Source organism: Ranitomeya imitator, chromosome 1 (assembly GCF_032444005.1).
Source record: "Ranitomeya imitator isolate aRanImi1 chromosome 1, aRanImi1.pri, whole genome shotgun sequence".
NCBI lineage: Eukaryota > Metazoa > Chordata > Amphibia > Anura > Dendrobatidae > Ranitomeya > Ranitomeya imitator.
Window position 1 is genome coordinate 723367977 of NC_091282.1, and position 21115 is coordinate 723389091.

Sequence of the window (21115 nt, forward strand, 5' to 3'; positions counted from 1 at the left end):
GTAGTCAAGCCACAACTATAGCTTCAAAAATCTCATTCCGCTCCCAGTGCTTTTCCACCTTCTTCATACTCTGCTTAGTTTTTTCTCTGGCAAGATACAGCCTAAAGTTACTGTTTTGTTTTCTTTCATTTAGCACCAAAATGGATGAAGAAGGAATGCACGAGTATGAAAAGGGCCATATTAAGAAACTGCAGGAGCAGCGCATGGCTATGCAAAAGAAGACATTTACTAACTGGATGAACAACATCTACAGAGAGAATGTAAATAAAATCTACTATACAATATTTGCTATTACACCTCATAAAGCATAGATGACCCTTGTACACAGCACAGTGGTTGAAGGCATTTGTCCATCAATTGGAGATTTCTACTTTTACCTGGGTAATGAGTGGCTACAGAACCTAAGGAGCCTCCTGGACGGAGAAAATGTGAATATTCCAATGCATTACATTAGCTGGCTTGCTTACATAAAGTATCACAGCTTCAAGTCCCACAGTTGGCCAAAAAAAGTGTGTTTTTTCTTGTTATGGATGTTTGACTGTTTGTTTTATACAGAAAAATCTACCTAAAAAAATCTGTGTTAAAATTCCATAAATTAGGTGTGGTTTGTCATGCAGACTTCCCTGCAACTTTCACTGCGCCTGTCGCTGATTGGTCACGGCCAGCCGGGCATGCCCAATGACCGAAGCAGTGTTTAAATACTACGCCAATATCGCTGATTGGTCGCGGCCGGCCGTGAGCTACCAATCACTGAAGCGGTGTTTAAATCCTGTGCCAATATCGCTGATTGGTCGCGCCTGACCAGACGCAACCAATCAGCGAAGCGTGGTTTAAATCCCACGTCAATTCGTGGCTGGACTACGTCTGTCACTGATTGGTCGTAGGATGTCGGGGGTTCGGGGCGCTGGATGTCGGGGGTTCGTGGTGCAGGATATAGTACAGCCACGTAGTATATAACACAGCCACGTAGTATGTAGTACAGGGGTGTCAAACTGCATTCCTCGAGGGCTGCAACCAGGTCATGTTTTCAGGATTTCCTTGTACTGCACAGGTGATAATTTAATCACCTACACACATAATGATTACAGCACCTTGTGCAATGCTAAGGAAATCTTGAAAACACGCATGGTTTGCGACCTTCGAGGAATGCAGTTTGACACCCCTGATGTAGTATATAACACAGCCACATAGTATATAGCACAGCCACGTAGTATATAGCAGCCATGTAGTATATAGCACAGCCAGTAGTATATAGCACAGCCACGTTTATATAGCAGCCACATAGTATATAGCAGCCACATAGTATATAGCAGCCACATAGTATATAGCACAGCCACGTAGTATATAGCACAGCCCACATAGTATATAGCACAGCCCACGTAGTATATAGCAGCCACATAGTATATAGCACAGCCACGTAGTATATAGCACAGCCCACGTAGTATATAGCACAGCCCACGTAGTATATAGCAGCCACATAGTATATAGCACAGCCATGTAGTATATAGCACAGCCACATAGTATGTAGTATATAGCACAGCCACGTAGTATATAGCACAGCCATGTAGTATATAGCACTGCCCACGTACTATATAACACAGACAGCCACATAGTATATAGCAGCCACATAGTATATAGCAGCCATATAGTATATAGCACAGCCACATAGTATGTAGCACAGCCACGTAGTATATAACAGCCACGTAGTATATAGCACAGCCACGTAGTATATAGCACAGCCTGTAGTATATAGCACAGCCCGTAGTATATAGCACAGCCACGTAGTATATAGCACAGCCACATAGTATATAGCACAGCCACGTAGTATATAGCAGCCACATAGTATATAGCAGCCACATAGTATATAGAAGCCACGTAGTATATAGCAGCCACATAGTATATAGCAGCCACATAGTATATAGAAGCCACGTAGTATATAGCAGCCACATAGTATATAGCAGCCACATAGTATATAGCACAGCCACGTAGTATATAGCACAGCCACGTAGTATATAGCACAGCCACGTAGTATATAACAGCCACGTAGTATATAGCACAGCCACGTAGTATATAGCACAGCCACGTAGTATATAGCACAGCCCATAGTATATAGCACAGCCCGTAGTATATAGCACAGCCACGTAGTGTATATAGCACAGCCACGTAGTATATAGCAGCCAGATAGTATATAGCAGCCACATAGTATATAGCAGCCACGTGGTATATAGCAGCGACGTAGTATATAACACAGCCCACACAGAATATAACACTGCCCATGTAGTATATATCAGTCACGCAGTATATAACATAGCCCACGTAGTATACAGCAGTGTGGGCACCATATCTCTGTTAAAAAAAAGAATTAAAATAAAAAATAGTTATATACTCACCCTCCGGCGTCCACCGAAACGCACGAGTGGCGAGGCTGCCACCAGCTTCTGTTCCCAGAGATGCATTGCGAAATTACCCAGATGACTTAGCGGTCTCACAATGCATCTCTGGGAACAAAAGCTGGCGGCAGCCTCGCTGCTCGCACGCATTCTCTGGACGCCGGAGGGTGAGAATAGCTCCATTTTTTATTTTATTTTTTTTATTTTTAACATTATATCATTTTACTATTGATGCTGCATAGGCAGCATCAGTAGTAAAAACTTTGTCACACAGTGTTAATAGCAGCGTTAACAGATTGTGTTACACCGCATTATGCCGCGGTGTAACGCAGTCTGTTTAACGGACTGCTAAAACACTATGTGGGCGGCGGATGCCGACTGGGGGGGGGGAGTATGGAGCGGGCACTGACTGTACGGAAGTTGGGAGCGGCCATTTCGCGGCCAGACTGTGCCCGTCGCGACCAATCAGCGACTTGGGATTTCCGTGACAGACAGACAGACGGAAGTCCCCCTTAGACGATTATATATATATATATATATATATATATATATATATATATATATAGATGCTACCCGTGGCCTGGTGGGGTAAGTGACAGAGTCAGCGACTTTGTGCTACATCACAACTCTTAACAGTATGGGTATCCTGAGAACACTGATTCTGTTAACAACGTAGCAGACAAGGCAGCCCATGACCAGACAGGCCCTTCTGGCATTTGCTAGAATTGCCAGATGGCCAGTCCGGCCCTAGTGCTGTGCTTTGTATTGCAGATTTGTCCTTTTCAAAGCCCTTCAATGCTGAGAGTCGGCCCTCAAACATTCTAAAATTGATGACATCTCCTAAGGACAGTCTATTAATTTCTATTATTAGCTATGTAGTAATTTGCAGTACATAAAATGCTTTGATCCTTTTTTATTACAATTTTTAGGAAACTGCCGCAATCAAAAAACAGCAATTCTGGTGTGTTTTTTTGTTTTTTAGTCCCCGATAAGGGACCTCAACCTGAAATCATTTGATCTACAATACAGATCCACTACAGCAGTTCAGGACATAGTGAAACTGACCTTCTCTAAAAGCTGGGATTCATAGGAAGACCAAAATAGCAGTGCTGGGAATCTTCAGTAGGCCCCAATTGTCATGGCAAGCCGTGGGAGAAGGGGTCTGTATCCTGGGAGCCAGTGCATGTGCACTCTTCCAGCCAAGCCATTTAAAATGCCTCTATCAGTGTTTGACAGTGGCATCATAAATGGTTAAACAGCAGCGATAGGGGCCAGCTCTGCTCACAGCTACGACTGGCAGATCTTGTCTATATAATACAGCAGGCATTCTGTGCTGTAAGTGGTTAAAATGCACCACATTTATTACAGGGGATAATGATACATTTGCCACATCTTTTGGGATAATTTTACTTTTGCGTTTTTATAGTTAAAGGTTTCTGCTATTCACAGTTGTGGGGATACCACATTTTTTTTTTATTACTTTTCTATAATAAATGTATGATTTAAAAAAAAAAAAAATTTTTTTTGAGTAGTCAGACACTCTCAAATTTTGTATTTTTTTCATTAACTGAGCTGTTAGTGTTTTATTCTTGCATATGCTTTTTGATCAATTTTTTTGGTGATTCAGCCATTTTTTTTTTTATTTTATACTTTCAAGTTTTTTTTCTCTTGCCTTCCAAGAGCTGTAGCTTTGCTTTTCAGTTGGCATACCCATGAGGGCTTGTTTTTTTGTGTGGAATAAATTGTAGTTTTGAATGACATCCGTGTTTAAAGACATACGTGACAAAATGGTACCGGTGTCATCAGTGTTTTGGATCAGTGTGCCCAATTTTTACCATCGGTGCCATCAGTGTTGTTCACAATGGATGAATAAAAACTACAAAGCTTCTCCGATACTTTGCAATGTTAAATATGGAAAGCGCACGGATGTCACATGGATTTTATCCATGTGATGTACATGTTTTTCATTGACCTATAGACTTGCATTTGCCCTTGTTATCAGAGATGCCCCCCAAAACCCCCCCTCAAAAAAACGGACATGTCTCGTTGAGTTTTGCACAGACATAAGGTCCTTGTAAAAACACGGACATGTGAGTAGCGCCATAGATTATAATGCACATGTTGAATCCGAGAAAAAAGTGGATAGATAACATACATGCAATACGGACGTCTGAATGAGGTTCGTTGATAAAAACTAAAAAAAAAAAATCTGAGTAAGGAGAAATTGTAAAAATCAGCCTTTCCACCATTGCTTTATGTGAGTTTACTTTGTGGTAATAATAATGACCCCGGTAACATTCGTCTATAGGTCAGTACTGTTACGGTGGTGCCAAGTTAGTATAGTTTACGTTTGTTTTACTACATAAAAAAAAAATCATCCTAAAAGAACCGGAGAACTTTATTTTAAAACAGCAATGCAAAAATCTTTATCTAATATATAATTGCCTAGAATACTACTTCCTGCAATTTGTGCCAACTTCCGTGGCTTTGTCCGGAGCTAATGTCCGGAGCTAATGTCTGGAGCTAATGTCCAGAGATAAGTGACGTCAACAGTGTCCAGTGTCTGATTGGTTGCCGCCTGCTGCGAGCGACCAATCAGAAACGTGCCGTACTGTGACACACTCCGCCCGCCATTTTGGTGTGATTTTTGAATTTTTACCTCACAGCAAGTTTCTACTGCGTGGAGGCGGGCCCAGTGACGTTGCTCTTCAAGCTCCTGCCGAATTTCGTCAAAAAAATGATAATACCATTTACCAAAACTATATATATTTAGTTGTGAAGTGGTTCAGTGACATTTTCACACCAATTTTGAACTTTTGTTTGGTGTTTTCTCGATATACTGCCTATTATTTTTGTTCTTTCTTACTATTATTTATTAATTGTATTATTCTTACATTTGAATAAATAAAGTATATATGGATTCTAGACTTCCGATTCTTTAGAATCCGGCTGCCATCTAGTCTAATATATAATTGCCTAGAATACTACTTCCTGCAATTTGTGCCAACTTCCGTGGCTTTGTCCGGAGCTAATGTCCGGAGCTAATGTCCGGAGCTAATGTGCGGAGATAATGTCCGGAGCTAATGTCCAGAGCTAATGTCCGGAGCTAATGTCCGGAGCTAATGTCCGGAGATAAGTGACGTCAACAGTGTCCAGTGTCTGATTGGTTGCCGCCTGCTGCGAGCGACCAATCAGAAACGTGCCGTACTGTGACACACTCCGCCCGCCATTTTGGTGTGATTTTTGAATTTTTACCTCACAGCAAGTTTCTACTGCGTGGAGGCGGGCCCAGTGACGTTGCTCTTCAAGCTCCTGCCGAATTTCGTCAAAAAAATGATAATACCATTTACCAAAACTATATATATTTAGTTGTGAAGTGGTTCAGTGACATTTTCACACCAATTTTGAACTTTTGTTTGGTGTTTTCTCCATATACTGCCTATTATTCACTGACTGTTATACTGAGAGACTGCCGTTTATTAACCTCTTCTTTGCCACATTGGGTATATTGCTCTATTATTTGCCACATAAGGACATTGTCCATTATTTCCCAGCAATTTCTCTGCAATATAAACTGCCTATTTATTAATATCTGCATTCCTGCAAAGAACTATTGCCTATTATTAACTGGCTATTTTCCTACTACCTGACACTGCCTCTTATTAACCTGTTGTTTGCCACCACCACGCTTAAAGCTGTTTAGCTTAGCCAACATGAGCTCTAATAGTAAGGATACTAATGACACAGAGCTAACAAGAATTGTCACGAGCTGGTGAGTGCAGCCATTTTTTGTTCTTTCTTACTATTATTTATTAATTGTATTATTCTTACATTTGAATAAATAAAGTATATATGGATTCTAGACTCCCGATTCTTTAGAATCGGGCTGCCATCTAGTTAATTATAATAACAGAATTATTTAAAAAAACATAAGGGTTGTGAGGTGGTACATAAGACTACACATGGTATAACCTAATAATGTAAAAAGTGGTATAATTTATAAATTGTTTCTTTATTAAATCACATACAAATAAGTTTTCTTTCAGGTTAAATATTATGTCTTAAGGTATATAAAGTCATATATATAGGTGTTTTACAGGATTGTTGGCATAAATAAAGCTGTATTCTGCAATAAAAATATTTAATAAATGGAACCACAAACTGCTAGTGCAGAATATTAGAAAGCTATTGATAGTAAAAACTGTAAAGCCTATGTATACAGGTGGGGTTTTCCTACATATAGTCTTGATATTCATATAAGGCTATTTTATCGCCATCTATTGTACCACCCCTTCGGAGGTAGCTAACGCAAAATGCACGTAAAGAGGTTCCTGCACGTGGTCAACCTGTACTGTTTAGTGGTAATTATTATGTCTGCCTATTAATATATGTGTTCTGCTGTGATGGCTGTCTTGCTCTATTGAAGCATCTTTTTATATGCACTTTTGCACTTTACATGATAGTTTGTGATGCATCTTAAAAACCTATGCCATTGTGGTACGTTCATTTGATTGGGAATGCAACAGATAGTGCCAGGCATCTCTCACACCTCGCATATACAGAATTTCCTTCTCAAAGGTTGAAGTCGGAACTGCTCACCTACAATTAATTTTGTATACTTTTCATTCACATACCACTAGATGGCAATACAATAGCCTTAGATCAATATCAAGACTACTAGATGGTAGCCCGATTCTAACACATTGGGTATTCTAGAATATGTATGTAGTTTATTTATGAAGATTTTAGAATACATTGAATACACAGGATTCGGCCGGCCGCGACCAATTAGCGAAGCGTGGTTCAAATCCCGCGCCAATTCGCGGTTGGACTGTGCCTGTCGCTGATTGTTCACGGCCGGCCACGTAGTATATAGCACAGCCACATAGTATATAACAGCCACGTAGTATATTGCGCAGCCACGTAGTATATTGCACAGCCACATAGTATATAGCACAGCTACGTAGTATATAGCACAGCCCACGGAGTATAAAACCAAAAACACATGGGCTACTTGCACAGTGAACAAGTCTGTAGAAACCTGTTCACACCACCAAAGAACTTGAAGACACAAAAGCGCACAGAGAGGTAAAAAAATACTTTGTTGTAAAAAAGTCACAGTAAGTCACAGTAAATAAGCAAGTGCTAGTCAAAAAATGAAAAAAAATACAGGGTATTTAGTTAATACATTTTTTTGCAAAAAAAGTATGTTAAACTGCTCCACGAATCGCCAAGGTATACCCATAATAGAGCAGTATATAGGGATTATATACATTAGACAGGACTGCTCTATTATGGGTATACCTTGGCGATTGGTGGAGCAGCTTAACATACTTTTTTTGCAAAAAAAACGTATTAACTAAATACCCTGTATTTTTTTCATTTTTTGACTAGCACTTGCTTATTTACTGTGACTTACTGTGACTTTTTTACAACAGAGTATTTTTTGGTCGTGGCGATGGTCGTGGGCGTTTTGCCACGACCAATCAGCGATTTGGATTTCCATGACAGACAGAGGCCGCGACCAATGAATATTCGTGACAGACAGAAGGACAGACAGAAAGACGGAAGTGACCCTTAGACAATTATATAGTAGATATGTAGGCAAACCCCACCTGTATACATATGCTTTACAGGTTTTACTATCAATAGCTTACTAAAATTCTGCACTAGCAGTTTGTGGTTCCATTTATTAAATATTTTTATTACAGAATAATGCTTTTTTATGCCAACAATCCTGTTTAAATCCATATGTATATTACTTTATATACCGTATTTTTCGAACTACAAGACGCACTTTTTCCCGCCCAAAAAAGGGAGGAAAATGGGGGTGCGTCTTATAGTCGTAATGCAGGCTTACCGGCAGTGGTGTGGTGGCGGCGGCAGAGGTGCGGCGGCGGCAGAGGTGCTGGGATGATGACCGGTATGGCATCAGCAGAGTCCCTCCCACAGGTGAGGTGACGCAGCGGCCCGGGATCCAATGTGAGCAGCGGAGAAGGGTTAATTACCGGTGGCCCGATTCTAACGCATCGGGTATTCTAGAATATGCATGTCCACGTAGTATATTGCCCAGTCACGTAGTATATTGCCCAGTCACGTAGTATATTGCCCAGTCACGTAGTATATTGCACAGCAACATAGTATACAGCACAGAGCCACGTAGTATATTGCCCAGCCACGTAGTATATTGCCCAGTGACGTAGTATATTGCCCAGTGACGTAATATACAGCACAGAGCCATGTAGTATATTGCACAACGACATAGTATAAGCACAGAGCCACGTAGTATATTGCCCAGTCACGTAGTATATTGCCCAGCCACGTAGTATATTGCCCAGCCACGTAGTATATTGCCCAGCCACGTAGTATATTGCCCAGTCACGTAGTATATTGCCCAGTCACGTAGTATATTGCCCAGTCACGTAGTATATTGCCCAGCCACGTAGTATATTGCCCAGCGACGTAGTATATTGCCCAGCGACGTAGTATATTGCCCAGCGACGTAGTATATTGCCCAGCGACGTAGTATATTGCACAGCGACGTAGTATACAGCACAGACACGTAGTATATTGCTCAGCTACGCAGTATATTGCCCAGTCACGTAGTATATTGCCCAGTCACGTAGCATATTGCCCAGCGACATAGTATACAGCACAGAGCCACGTAGTTTACAGCACAGATCCACGTAGTATATTGCCCAGCCACGTAGTATATTGCCCAGCCAAGTAGTATATTGCCCAGCCACGTAGTACATTGCCCAGCCACGTAGTATATTGCCCAGCCACGTAGTATATTGCCCAGTCACATAGTATATTGCGCAGAGCCACGTAGTATACAGCACAGAGCCACGTAGTATGTTACCCAGTCACGTAGTATATAGCACAGCCCATGCAGTATATAACAGTGGCAACGTAATATATAGCACAGCCCACGGAGTATATCACACAGCCCACATAGTATATCACACTGCCTATGTAGTATACAGCACAGAGCCACGCGGTATGTAACACAGCCCACATAGTATACAGCAGTGTGGGCACCATATCCCTGTTAAAAAATTAATTAAAATAAAAAATAGTTACCTATATACTCACCCGCCGGTGGGATCCAGCGGAGCTCCGGCGATAGGCGCGCAGCTGCCGCCATCTTCCGTTCCCAGGATGCATTGCGAAATTACCCAGATGACTTAGCGGTCTCGCGAGGCCGCTAAGTCTTCTGGGTAATTTCGCAATGCATCGCTGGGAAAGTAAGATGGCGGCAGGCGCGAGCCGCTCAGCGGACAACGGAGGGTGAAAATAGCAGGTTTTTGGTTTTTTTATTATTTTTACCATTACAGTTTTTTACTATTGATGCCGCATAGGCAGCATCAATAGTAAAGGTTGGGGACACACAGGGTTAATAGCGGCGGTAACGGAGTGCGTTACCCGCGGCATAATGCGGTCCGTTACCGCCGGCATTAACCCTGTGTGAGCGGTGAGTGGAGGGGAGTATGCGGGCGCCGGCCACTGACTGCGGGTAGCAAGGAGCGGCCATTTTCTTCCGGACTGTGCCCGTCGCTGATTGGTTGTGGCTGTTTTGCCGCGACCAATCAGCGACTTGGATTTCCATGACAGACAGAGGCCGCGACCAATGAATATCCATGACAGACAGACAGACGGAAGTGACCCTTAGACAATTATATAGTAGATCTTTTCATTTTTTATTTATTTTTACATGTCTCTTTAGTTCCAATAGGGGGCCTGACTCTATGACCATGTACTTATACAATACTGTAGTTCATTTATTGTAACATTGACATTCATGCCTAACAGTGGTAGCTAAGGGTTTATACCACCACAATCAAAGTTAGATTTGATTGCAGCAGCTACCCTTGGTGCCATGTCGGGAGGGTAACACCAATGTCACCCGCCCTGTATGGAGCAGGCTCAGTACTCACCGTGCAGACATCCGCTGTACATGTACACCGTTCACCTTTTGGTATATTTGAAATGTTAAGTTTATTCTGCTGGTCAACACGATTATGATAATACCATATCTAAAAATATTTCATATTGTCAACAATTTTGGTTACCATATTCTGAAACCCTCATATTTTCTTTTTTGATGAGACAGCGCTGTGAGCTTTGTTTTTTTTTTTTGTTGCATAAGTTGCTTTAGTTTTTATTGCTACCATTTAGGGATACATACAATATTTTGAATACTTTTTATTGCTTTACTTTTGAGGTGGAATGAGTAAAATGCATCAGTTCTCTGCATTATTTTCCATTTTTTTGGAGTGCCTGTCTTCTAAGCGAATCCTAATAAGGGTCTTAATGATGAAATGCCACTGTCAGTGATTGACATTAAGGCCGGCGTCACACACAGCGTAAAACAATACGGTCCGTATATTACGGCCGTAATACGCTGAAAAGTCCCGAAAAAAGTGGTCCGTAGCTCCTCCGTAGGCAGGGTGTGTCAGCGTTTTTTGCGCATGGCATCCTCCGTATGTAATCCGTATGGCATCCGTACTGCGTGGTTTTCTCGCAGGCTAGCAAAACCAACATACCGCTATAGAAGTGATCCATGTGTCCCAAAAAGAAAAGAAAATATATATATACTGTCTATATATATATATATATATATGTGTCAGTAGACACATACAGTGGGGCAAAAGAGTATTTAGTCAGTCAGCAATAGTGCAAGTTCCACCACTTAAAAAGATGAGAGGCGTCTGTAATTTACATCATAGGTAGACCTCAACTATGGGAGACAAACTGAGAAAAAAAAATCCAGAAAATCACATTGTCTGTTTTTTTAACATTTTATTTGCATATTATGGTGGAAAATAAGTATTTGGTCAGAAACAAACAATCAAGATTTCTGGCTCTCACAGACCTGTAACTTCTTCTTTAAGAGTCTCCTCTTTCCTCCACTCATTACCTGTAGTAATGGCACCTGTTTAAACTTGTTATCAGTATAAAAAGACACCTGTGCACACCCTCAAACAGTCTGACTCCAAACTCCACTATGGTGAAGACCAAAGAGCTGTCAAAGGACACCAGAAACAAAATTGTAGCCCTGCACCAGGCTGGGAAGACTGAATCTGCAATAGCCAACCAGCTTGGAGTGAAGAAATCAACAGTGGGAGCAATAATTAGAAAATGGAAGACATACAAGACCACTGATAATCTCCCTCGATCTGCGGCTCCACGCAAAATCCCACCCCGTGGGGTCAGAATGATCACAAGAACGGTGAGCAAAAATCCCAGAACCACGCGGGGGGACCTAGTGAATGAACTGCAGAGAGCTGGGACCAATGTAACAAGGCCTACCATAAGTAACACACTATGCCACCATGGACTCAGATCCTGCAGTGCCAGACGTGTCCCACTGCTTAAGCCAGTACATGTCCGGGCCCGTCTGAAGTTTGCTAGAGAGCATTTGGATGATCCAGAGGAGTTTTGGGAGACTGTCCTATGGTCTGATGAAACCAAACTGGAACTGTTTGGTAGAAACACAACTTGTCGTGTTTGGAGGAAAAAGAATACTGAGTTGCATCCATCAAACACCATACCTACTGTAAAGCATGGTGGTGGAAACATCATGCTTTGGGGCTGTTTCTCTGCAAAGGGGCCAGGACGACTGATCCGGGTACATGAAAGAATGAATGGGGCCATGTATCGTGAGATTTTGAGTGCAAACCTCCTTCCATCAGCAAGGGCATTGAAGATGAAACGTGGCTGGGTCTTTCAACATGACAATGATCCAAAGCACACCACCAGGGCAACGAAGGATTGGCTTCGTAAGAAGCATTTCAAGGTCCTGGAGTGGCCTAGCCAGTCTCCAGATCTCAACCCTATAGAAAACCTTTGGAGGGAGTTGAAAGTCCGTGTTGCCAAGCGAAAAGCCAAAAACATCACTGCTCTAGAGGAGATCTGCATGGAGGAATGGGCCAACATACCAACAACAGTGTGTGGCAACCTTGTGAAGACTTACAGAAAACGTTTGACCTCTGTCATTGCCAACAAAGGATATATTACAAAGTATTGAGATGAAATTTTGTTTCTGACCAAATACTTATTTTCCACCATAATATGCAAATAAAATGTTAAAAAAACAGACAATGTGATTTTCTGGATTTTTTTTTCTCAGTTTGTCTCCCATAGTTGAGGTCTACCTATGATGTAAATTACAGATGCCTCTCATCTTTTTAAGTGGTGGAACTTGCACTATTGCTGACTGACTAAATACTTTTTTGCCCCACTGTATATTAGAGAGAAAAGCCGGTAATTCAGTGCGGTGTACAGTAAAATCACACTGACAGCTTACAGTAGAATAGGTAGAATAAATGTGTACACATAGAATAGGTATATATATATATATATGTCAGTGAGACACATATATGTATATATATTAATATTTATTCCAGCGCTAGACAGCTTGAAAGCCGGTAATTCAATTACCGGCTTTTTCCTTCTCCTTCCTAAAACCCGACATGATTTGAGACATGGTTTACATACAGTAAACCATGTCTTCTCTCCATTTTTTTTGCAGATTCCACACTACTAATGTCAGTAGTGTGTATCTGCAAAATTTGGCCGTTCTAGCTCTTAAAATAAAGGGTTAAATGGCGGAAAAAATTGGCGTGGGCTCCCGCGCAATTTTCTCCGCCAGAGTAGTAAAGCCAGTGACTGAGGGCAGATATTAATAGCCTGGAGAGGGTCCACGGTTATTGGCCCCCCCCCCTGGCTAAAAATATCTGCCCCCAGCCACCCCAGAAAAGGCACATCTGGAAGATGCGCCTATTCTGGCACTTGGCCACTCTCTTCCCATTCCCGTGTAGCGGTGGGATATGGGGTAATGAAGGGTTAATGCCACCTTGCTATTGTAAGGTGACATTAAGCCTAATTAATAATGGAGAGGCGTCAATTATGACACCTATCCATTATTAATCCAATACTAGTAAAGGGTTAAATAAAACACAAACACATTTTTTTAAATTATTTTAATGAAATAAAAACAATGGTTGTTGCAGTATTTTATTCAACGCCCAATCCAGTCACTGAAGACCCTCGTTCTGTGAGTAAAAAAACATAATAAACCAACAATATACTTACCCTCCGCAGATCTGTAACGTCCAACGATGTAAATCCTTCTGAAGGGGTTAAAACATTTTGCAGAAAGGAGCTGTGCTAATGCAGGCTGCTCCTCGCTGCAAAACCCCAGGGAATGAGGCTAAAAATAGATCAATGATCTATATTTAGCTTCATTTGCGGTGAGGCGCCCTCTGCTGGCTGTTCATAGATCGTGGGAAATTACCTAGAAAGCCAGGGAGCTTTCCCACGATCTATGAACAGCCAGCAGAGGGCGCCTCACCGCAAATGAAGCTAAATATAGATCATTGATCTATTTTTAGCCTCATTCCCTGGGGTTTTGCAGTGAGGAGCAGCCTGCATTAGCACAGCTCCTTTCTGCAAAATGTTTTAACCCCTTCAGAAGGATTTACATCGTTGGACGTTACAGATCTGCGGAGGGTAAGTATATTGTTGGTTTATTATGTTTTTTTACTCACAGAACGAGGGTCTTCAGTGACTGGATTGGGCGTTGAATAAAATACTCCAACAACCATTGTTTTTATTTCATTAAAATAATTTTAAATAATGTGTTTGTGTTTTATTTAACCCTTCACTACAATTGGATTAATAATGGATAGGTGTCATAATTGACGCCTCTCCATTATTAATTAGGCTTAATGTCACCTTACAATAGCAAGGTGGCATTAACCCTTCATTACCCCATATCCCACCGCTACACGGGAATGGGAAGAGAGTGGCCAAGTGCCAGAACAGGCGCATCTTCCAGATGTGCCTTTTCTGGGGTGGCTGGGGGCAGATGTTTTTAGGCAGGGGGGGCCAATAACCATGGACCCTCTCCAGGCTATTAACCCCTTCCCGACCTTTGACGCATACGCTGCGTCATGAAAGTCGGTGCCATTCCGACCCATGACGCAGCATATGCGTCATGGAAAGATCGCGTCCCTGCAGGCCGGGTGAAAGGGTTAACTCCCATTTCACCCGATCTGCAGGGACAGGGGGAGTGGTAGTTTAGCCCAGGGGGGGTGGCTTCACCCCCTCGTGGCTACGATCGCTCTGATTGGCTGTTGAAAGTGAAACTGCCAATCAGAGCGATTTGTAATATTTCACCTAAAAAACTGGTGAAATATTACAATCCAGCCATGGCCGATGCTGCAATATCATCGGCCATGGCTGGAAACACTTATGTGCACCCACCCCACTCCTCCGATCGCCCCCCCAGCCCCCCGATCTGTGGTCCGCTCCCCTCCGTCCTGTGCTCCGCTCCCCCGTCCTGTCCGCTTCCCCGTGCACCAATCAGACCCCCCGCGCTCCAATCAAACCCCCCCGCACTCCGATCCCCCCCCCCGCACACAGCGACCCCCCCCCGTGCTCCGATCCACCCCCCCCGCACAGCGATCCCTCACCCCGTGCTCCAATCCTTCCCCGTGCTCCAATCCTCCCTCCCGTGTTCCGATCCACCCCCCCCCATGATCCGATCCACCCCCCCGTGCTCCGACGCCCCCCCCGTGCCCTGATCTCCCCCCCCCTTATACTTACCTGGCCGCCCGAGGTCCGTCCGTCTTCTTTCCTGGGCGCCGCCATCTTCCAAAATGGCGGGCGCATGTGCAGTGCGCCCGCCGAATCTGCCGGCCGGCAGATTCGTTCCAGAGTGAATTTTGATCACTGAGATATAACCTATCTCAGTGATCAAAATAAAAAAAATAGTAAATGACCCCCCCCCTTTGTCACCCCCATAGATAGGGACAATAAAAAAAATAAAGAATTTTTTTTTTTCACTAAGGTTGGGGTAGGGGTAGGGTTAGGGGTAGGGTTAGGGGTAGGGTTAGGGCTAGGGTTAGGGTTTCGGTATGTGCACACGTATTCTGGTCCTATGCGGATTTTTCCGCAGCGGATTTGAAAAATCCACAGTGCTAAACCGCTGCCGATTTATCGTGGATTTACCGCGGTTTTTCTGCGCATTTCACTGCGGTTTTACAACTGCGATTTTCTATTGGAGCAGTTGTAAAACCGCTGCGGAATCCGCAGAAAGAAGTGACATGCTGCGGAATGTAAACCGCTGCGTTTCCGTGCAGTTTTTCCGCAGCATGTGTACAGCGATTTTTGGTTCCCATAGGTTCACATTGAACTGTAAACTCATGGGAAACTGCTGCGGATCCGCAGCGTTTTCCGCAGCGTGTGCACATACCTTTAGAATTAGGCTATGTGCACACGGTGCGGATTGGCCGCTGCGGATCCGCAGCAGTGTTCCATCAGGTTTACAGTACCATGTAAACATATGGAAAACCAAATCCGCTGTGCCCATGGTGCAGAAAATACCGCGCGGGAACGCTGCGTTGTATTTTCCGCAGCATGCCAATTCTTTGTGCGGATTCCGCAGCGTTTTACACCTGTTCCTCAATAGGAATCCACAGGTGAAATCTGCACAAAAAACACTGGAAATCCACGGTAAATCCACAGGTAAAACGCAGTGCCTTTTACCCGCGGATTTTTCAAAAATGATGCTGAAAAATCTCATACGAATCCGCAACGTTGGCACATAGCCTTAGAGTTGGGTTGGAATTAGGGTTGTGGTTAGGGTTAGGGGTGTGTTGGGGTTAGGGTTGTGGTTAGGGGTGTGTTGGGGTTAGGGTTGTGATTAGGGTTTACGGCTACAGTTGGGATAAGGGTTAGGGGTGTGTTGGAGGTAGAATTGAGGGGTTTCCACTGTTCAGGCACTTCAGGGGGTCTCCAAACGCAACATGGCGCCACCATTGATTCCAGCCAATCTTGTATTCAAAAATTCAAATGGTGCTCCCTCACTTCCGAACCCCGACGTGTGCCCAAACAGTGGTTTACCCCCACATATGGGGTACCAGCATACTCAGGACAAACTGCGCAACAATTACTGGGGTCCAATTTCTCCTGTTACCCTTGAGAAAATAAAAAATTGCTTGCTAAGACATCATTTTTGAGGAAAGAAAAATGATTTTTTATTTTCACGGCTCTGCGTTGTAAACGTCTGTGAAGCACTTGGGGGTTCAAAGTGCTCACCACATATCTAGATAAGTTCCTTGGGGGGTCTAGTTTCCAAAATGGGGTCACTTGTGGGGGGTTTCTACTGTTTAGGCACACCAGGGGCTCTGCAAACGCAACGTGACGCCCGCAGACCATTCCATCAAAGTCTGCATTTCAAAAGTCACTACTTCCCTTCTGAGCCCCCACGTGTGCCCAAACAGTGGTTTACCCCCACACATGGGGCATCAGCGTACTCAGGAGAAACTGGACAACAACTTTTGTGGTCCAATTTCTCCTGTAACCCTTGGGAAAATAAAAAATTCTGGGCTAAAAAATTATTTTTGAGGAAAGAAAACGTATTTATTATTTTCACGGCTCTGCGTTATAAACTTCTGTAAAGCACTTGGGGGTTGAAAGTGCTCACCACACATCTAGATAAGTTCCTTTGGGGGTCTAGTTTCCAAAATGGGGTCACTTGTGGGGGGTTTCTACTGTTTAGGCACACCAGGGGCTCTGCAAACGCAATGTGACGCCCGCAGACCATTCCATCAAAGTCTGCATTTCAAAAGTCACTACTTCCCTTCTGAGCCCCCACGTGTGCCCAAACAGTGGTTTACCCCCACACATGGGGTATCAGCGTACTCAGGAGAAACTGGACAACAACTTTTGTGGTCCAATTTCTCCTGTAACCCTTGGGAAAATAAAAAATTCTGGGCTAAAAAATTATTTTTGAGGAAAGAAAACGTATTTATTATTTTCACTGCTCTGTGTTATGAACTTCTGTGAAGCACTTGGGGGTTCAAAGTGCTCACCTCACATCTAGATAAGTTCCTTTCGGGGTCTAGTTTCCAAAATGGGGTCACTTGTGGGGGGTTTCTACTGTTTAGCCACATCAGGGGCTCTGCAAACGCAACGTGACGCCCACAGAGCATTCCATCAAAGTCTGCATTTCAAAACGTCACTACTTCACTTCCGAGCCCCAGCATGTGCCTAAACAGTGGTTTACCCCCACATATGGGGTATCAGCGTACTCAGGAGAAACTGGACAACAACTTTTGGGGTCAAATTTCTCCTGTTACCCTTGGGAAAATAAAAAATTGCGGGCTAAAATTCATTTTTGAGAAAATATTTTTTATTTTTTATTTTCATGGCTCTGCGTTATAAACTTCTGTGAAGCACTTGAGGGTTCAAAGTGCTCACTACACATCTAGATTAGTTCCTTTGGGGGTCTAGTTTCCAAAATGGGGTAATTTGTGGGGGATCTCCAATGTTTAGGCACACAGGGGCTCTCCAAACGCGACATGGTGTCCGCTAATGAGTGGAGATAATTTTCCATTTAAAAAGCCAAATGGCGTGCCTTCCCTTCTGAGCCCTGCCGTGCGCCCAAACAGTGGTTTACCCCCACATATGGGGTATCTGCATACTCAGGACAAACTGGACAACAACATTTGTGGTCCAATTTCTCCTATTACCATTGGCAAAATAGGAAATTCCAGGCTAAAAAATCATTTTTGAGAAAAGAAAAATTATTTTTTATTTTCATGGCTCTGCATTATAAACTTCTGTGAAGCACCTGGGGGTTTAAAGTGCTCAGTATGCATCTAGATAAGTTCCTTGGGGGGTCTAGTTTCCAAAATGGGGTCACTTGTGGGGGAGCTCCATTGCATAGGCACACAGGGGCTCTCCAAATGCGACATGGTGTCCGCTAACAATTGGAGCTAATTTTCCATTCAAAAAGTTAAAAGGCGCGCCTTCCCTTCCGAGCCCTGCCGTGTGCCCAAACAGTGGTTTACCCCCACATATGAGGTATCGGCGTACTCGGGAGAAATTGCTCAACAAATTTTAGGATCCATTTTATCCTATTGCCCATGTGAAAATGAAAAAATTGAGGCGAAAATAAATTTTTTGTGAAAAAAAAGTACTTTTTCATTTTTACGGATCAATTTGTGAAGCACCTGAGGGTTTAAAGTGCTCACTAGGCATCTAGATAAGTTCCTTGGGGGGTCCAGTTTCCAAAATGGGGTCACTTGTGGGGGAGCTCCAATGTTTAAGCACACAGGGTCTCTCCAAATGCGACATGGTGTCCGCTAACGATGGAGATAATTTTTCATTCAAAAAGTCAAATGGCGCTCCTTCCCTTCCGAGCCTTACCATGTGCCCAAACAGTGGTTTACCCCCACATGTGAGGTATTGGTGTACTCAGGAGAAATTGCCAAACAAATTTTAGGATCCATTTTATCCTGTTGTCCATGTGAAAATGAAAAAATTGAGGCTAAAAGAATTTTTTTGTGAAAAAAAAGTACTTTTTCATTTTTACGGATCAATTTGTGAAGCACCTGGGGGTTTACAGGGCTCACTATGCATCTAGATAAGTTCCTTGGGGCGTCTAGTTTCCAAAATGGGGTCACTTGTGGGGGAGCTCCAATTTTTAGGCACACGGGGGCTCTCCAAATGTGACATGGTGTCCGCTAAAGAGTGCAGCCAATTTTTCATTCAAAAAGTCAAATGGCGCTCCTTCCCTTCCAAGCCCTGCCGTGCGCCCAAACAGTGGTTTACCCCCACATATGAGGTATCAGCGTACTCAGGACAAATTGGACAACAACGTACGTGGTTCAGTTTCTCCTTTTACCATTGGGAAAATAAAAAAATTGTTGCTGAAAAATCATTTTTGTGACTAAAAAGTTAAATGTTCATTTTTTCCTTCCATGTTGCTTCTGCTGCTGTGAAGCACCTGAAGGGTTAATAAACTTCTTGAATGTGGTTTTGTGCACCTTGAGGGGTGCAGTTTTTAGAATGGTGTCACTTTTGGGTATTTTCAGCCATATAGACCCCTCAAACTGACTTCAAATGTGAGGTGGTCCCTAAAAAAAATGGTTTTGTAAATTTCGTTGTAAAAATGAGAAATCGCTGGTCAAATTTTAACCCTTATAACTTCCTAGCAAAAAAAAATTTTGTTTCCAAAATTGTGCTGATGTAAAGTAGACGTGTGGGAAATGTTATTTATTAACTATTTTGTGTCACATAACTCTCTGGTTTAACAGAATAAAAATTCAAAATGTGAAAATTGCGAAATTTTCAAAATTTTCGCCAAATTTCCGTTTTTATCACAAATAAACACAGAATTTATTGACCTAAATTTACCACTAACATGAAGCCCAATATGGCACGAAAAAACAATCTCAGAACCGCTAGGATCCATTGAAGCGTTCCTGAGTTATTACCTCATGAAGGGACACTGATCAGAATTGCAAAAAACGGCAAGGTCTTTAAGGTCAAAATAGGCTGGGTCATGAAGGGGTTAATATCTGCCCTCAGTCACTGGCTTTACTACTCTGGCGGAGAAAATTGCGCGGGAGCCCACGCCAATTTTTTCCGCCATTTAACCCTTTATTTTAAGAGCTAGAACGGCCAAATTTTGCAGATACACACTACTGACATTAGTAGTGTGGAATCTGCAAAAAAAATGGAGAGAAGACATGGTTTACTGTATGTAAACCATGTCTCAAATCATGTCGGGTTTTAGGAAGGAGAAAGAAAAATCCGGTAATTGAATTACCGGCTTTCAAGCTGTCTAGCGCTGGAATAAATATTAATATATATACATATATGTGTCTCACTGACATATATATATATATATATACCTATTCTATGTGTACACATTTATTCTACCTATTCTACTGTAAGCTGTCAGTGTGATTTTACTGTACACCGCACTGAATTACCGGCTTTTCTCTCTAACAGCGCTGCGTATTTCTCGCAAGTCACACTGCTTGTCCGTGTGTAATCCGTATTTTTCACGCTTCCATAGACTTTCATTGGCGTATTTCTTGCGCAGTACGGTGACAAACGCAGCATGCTGCGATTTTGTACGGCCGTAGAAAGCCGTATAATACTGATCAGTAAAATACGGCAAATAGGAGCAGGGGCATAGAGAATAATTGTGCCGTATTTTTTGCGAGTTTTACGGACGTAGATTCTGCGCTCTTACGTCCATAAAACTCGCAAGTGTGACGCCGGCCTAACATCTAAGGGGTTTAACTGCAGCAATAGGAGCAGGTGCCGGCTGTATAACACAACTGGCACCCACAGTGAATGGACCTGATCCCTCTCCATACATCTTCCCCCATTGTAGAAGTATAGTAAATCCAGCAGTAACGCAATATAAAATAATTACAAATACTACAGATATTGGGACCCACAGAGTGCTCTGTAAACTCCCTACTTGATGTCAAAGTTGTTTTATCGATTTATGCGTGACAAGGAAATCTGATGCATTTCTGTCTGTGGATTGTGAATGATTAACCAAACTACTGCCTATGTTCTTTATTGCAATAATACTTCACATCATAGGAAAGTGATGAGGGATTCGCAATGTTACCTTATAAGGCTCCCTCCAGGCAATTACTGGAGAGCTATTTAGGACCTTGGCTGAAACACCTTACATACCAGTCTCAAGTCATTCATTCCATGGAAATAAGAATTGTCGGCACTACTCTCAAGCGCTGCTCGGCATTCAATACTAGACAGTCCATTCCAACTAGAGTAAGAATGAAAAATGTGGCACTCACTAAAAGGCGCAAGTGTTCTGCTACCCTCCCTTGTGGACTGGATTATAAAGGAAGCTTTTTGCATCTTTTAGTCAGTGACACATTTTT

General features: G+C 42.8%; 1 protein-coding gene across 3 annotated transcripts in view; it reads left to right on the forward strand.

Annotated features, from left to right (window-relative positions):
* The window catches only part of SPTBN5 (spectrin beta, non-erythrocytic 5), a 436876-nt gene that overhangs the window by 19671 nt on the left and 396090 nt on the right, over window positions 1-21115 (forward strand). For all 3 annotated transcript variants that reach the window (XM_069732520.1, XM_069732522.1, XM_069732521.1), the window contains exon 2: window positions 134-260. In XM_069732520.1, coding sequence (XP_069588621.1) covers window positions 141-260 — 120 coding nt within the window. In that variant the 5' untranslated portion in view covers window positions 134-140. The remainder of the gene's footprint in view (window positions 1-133; window positions 261-21115) is intronic.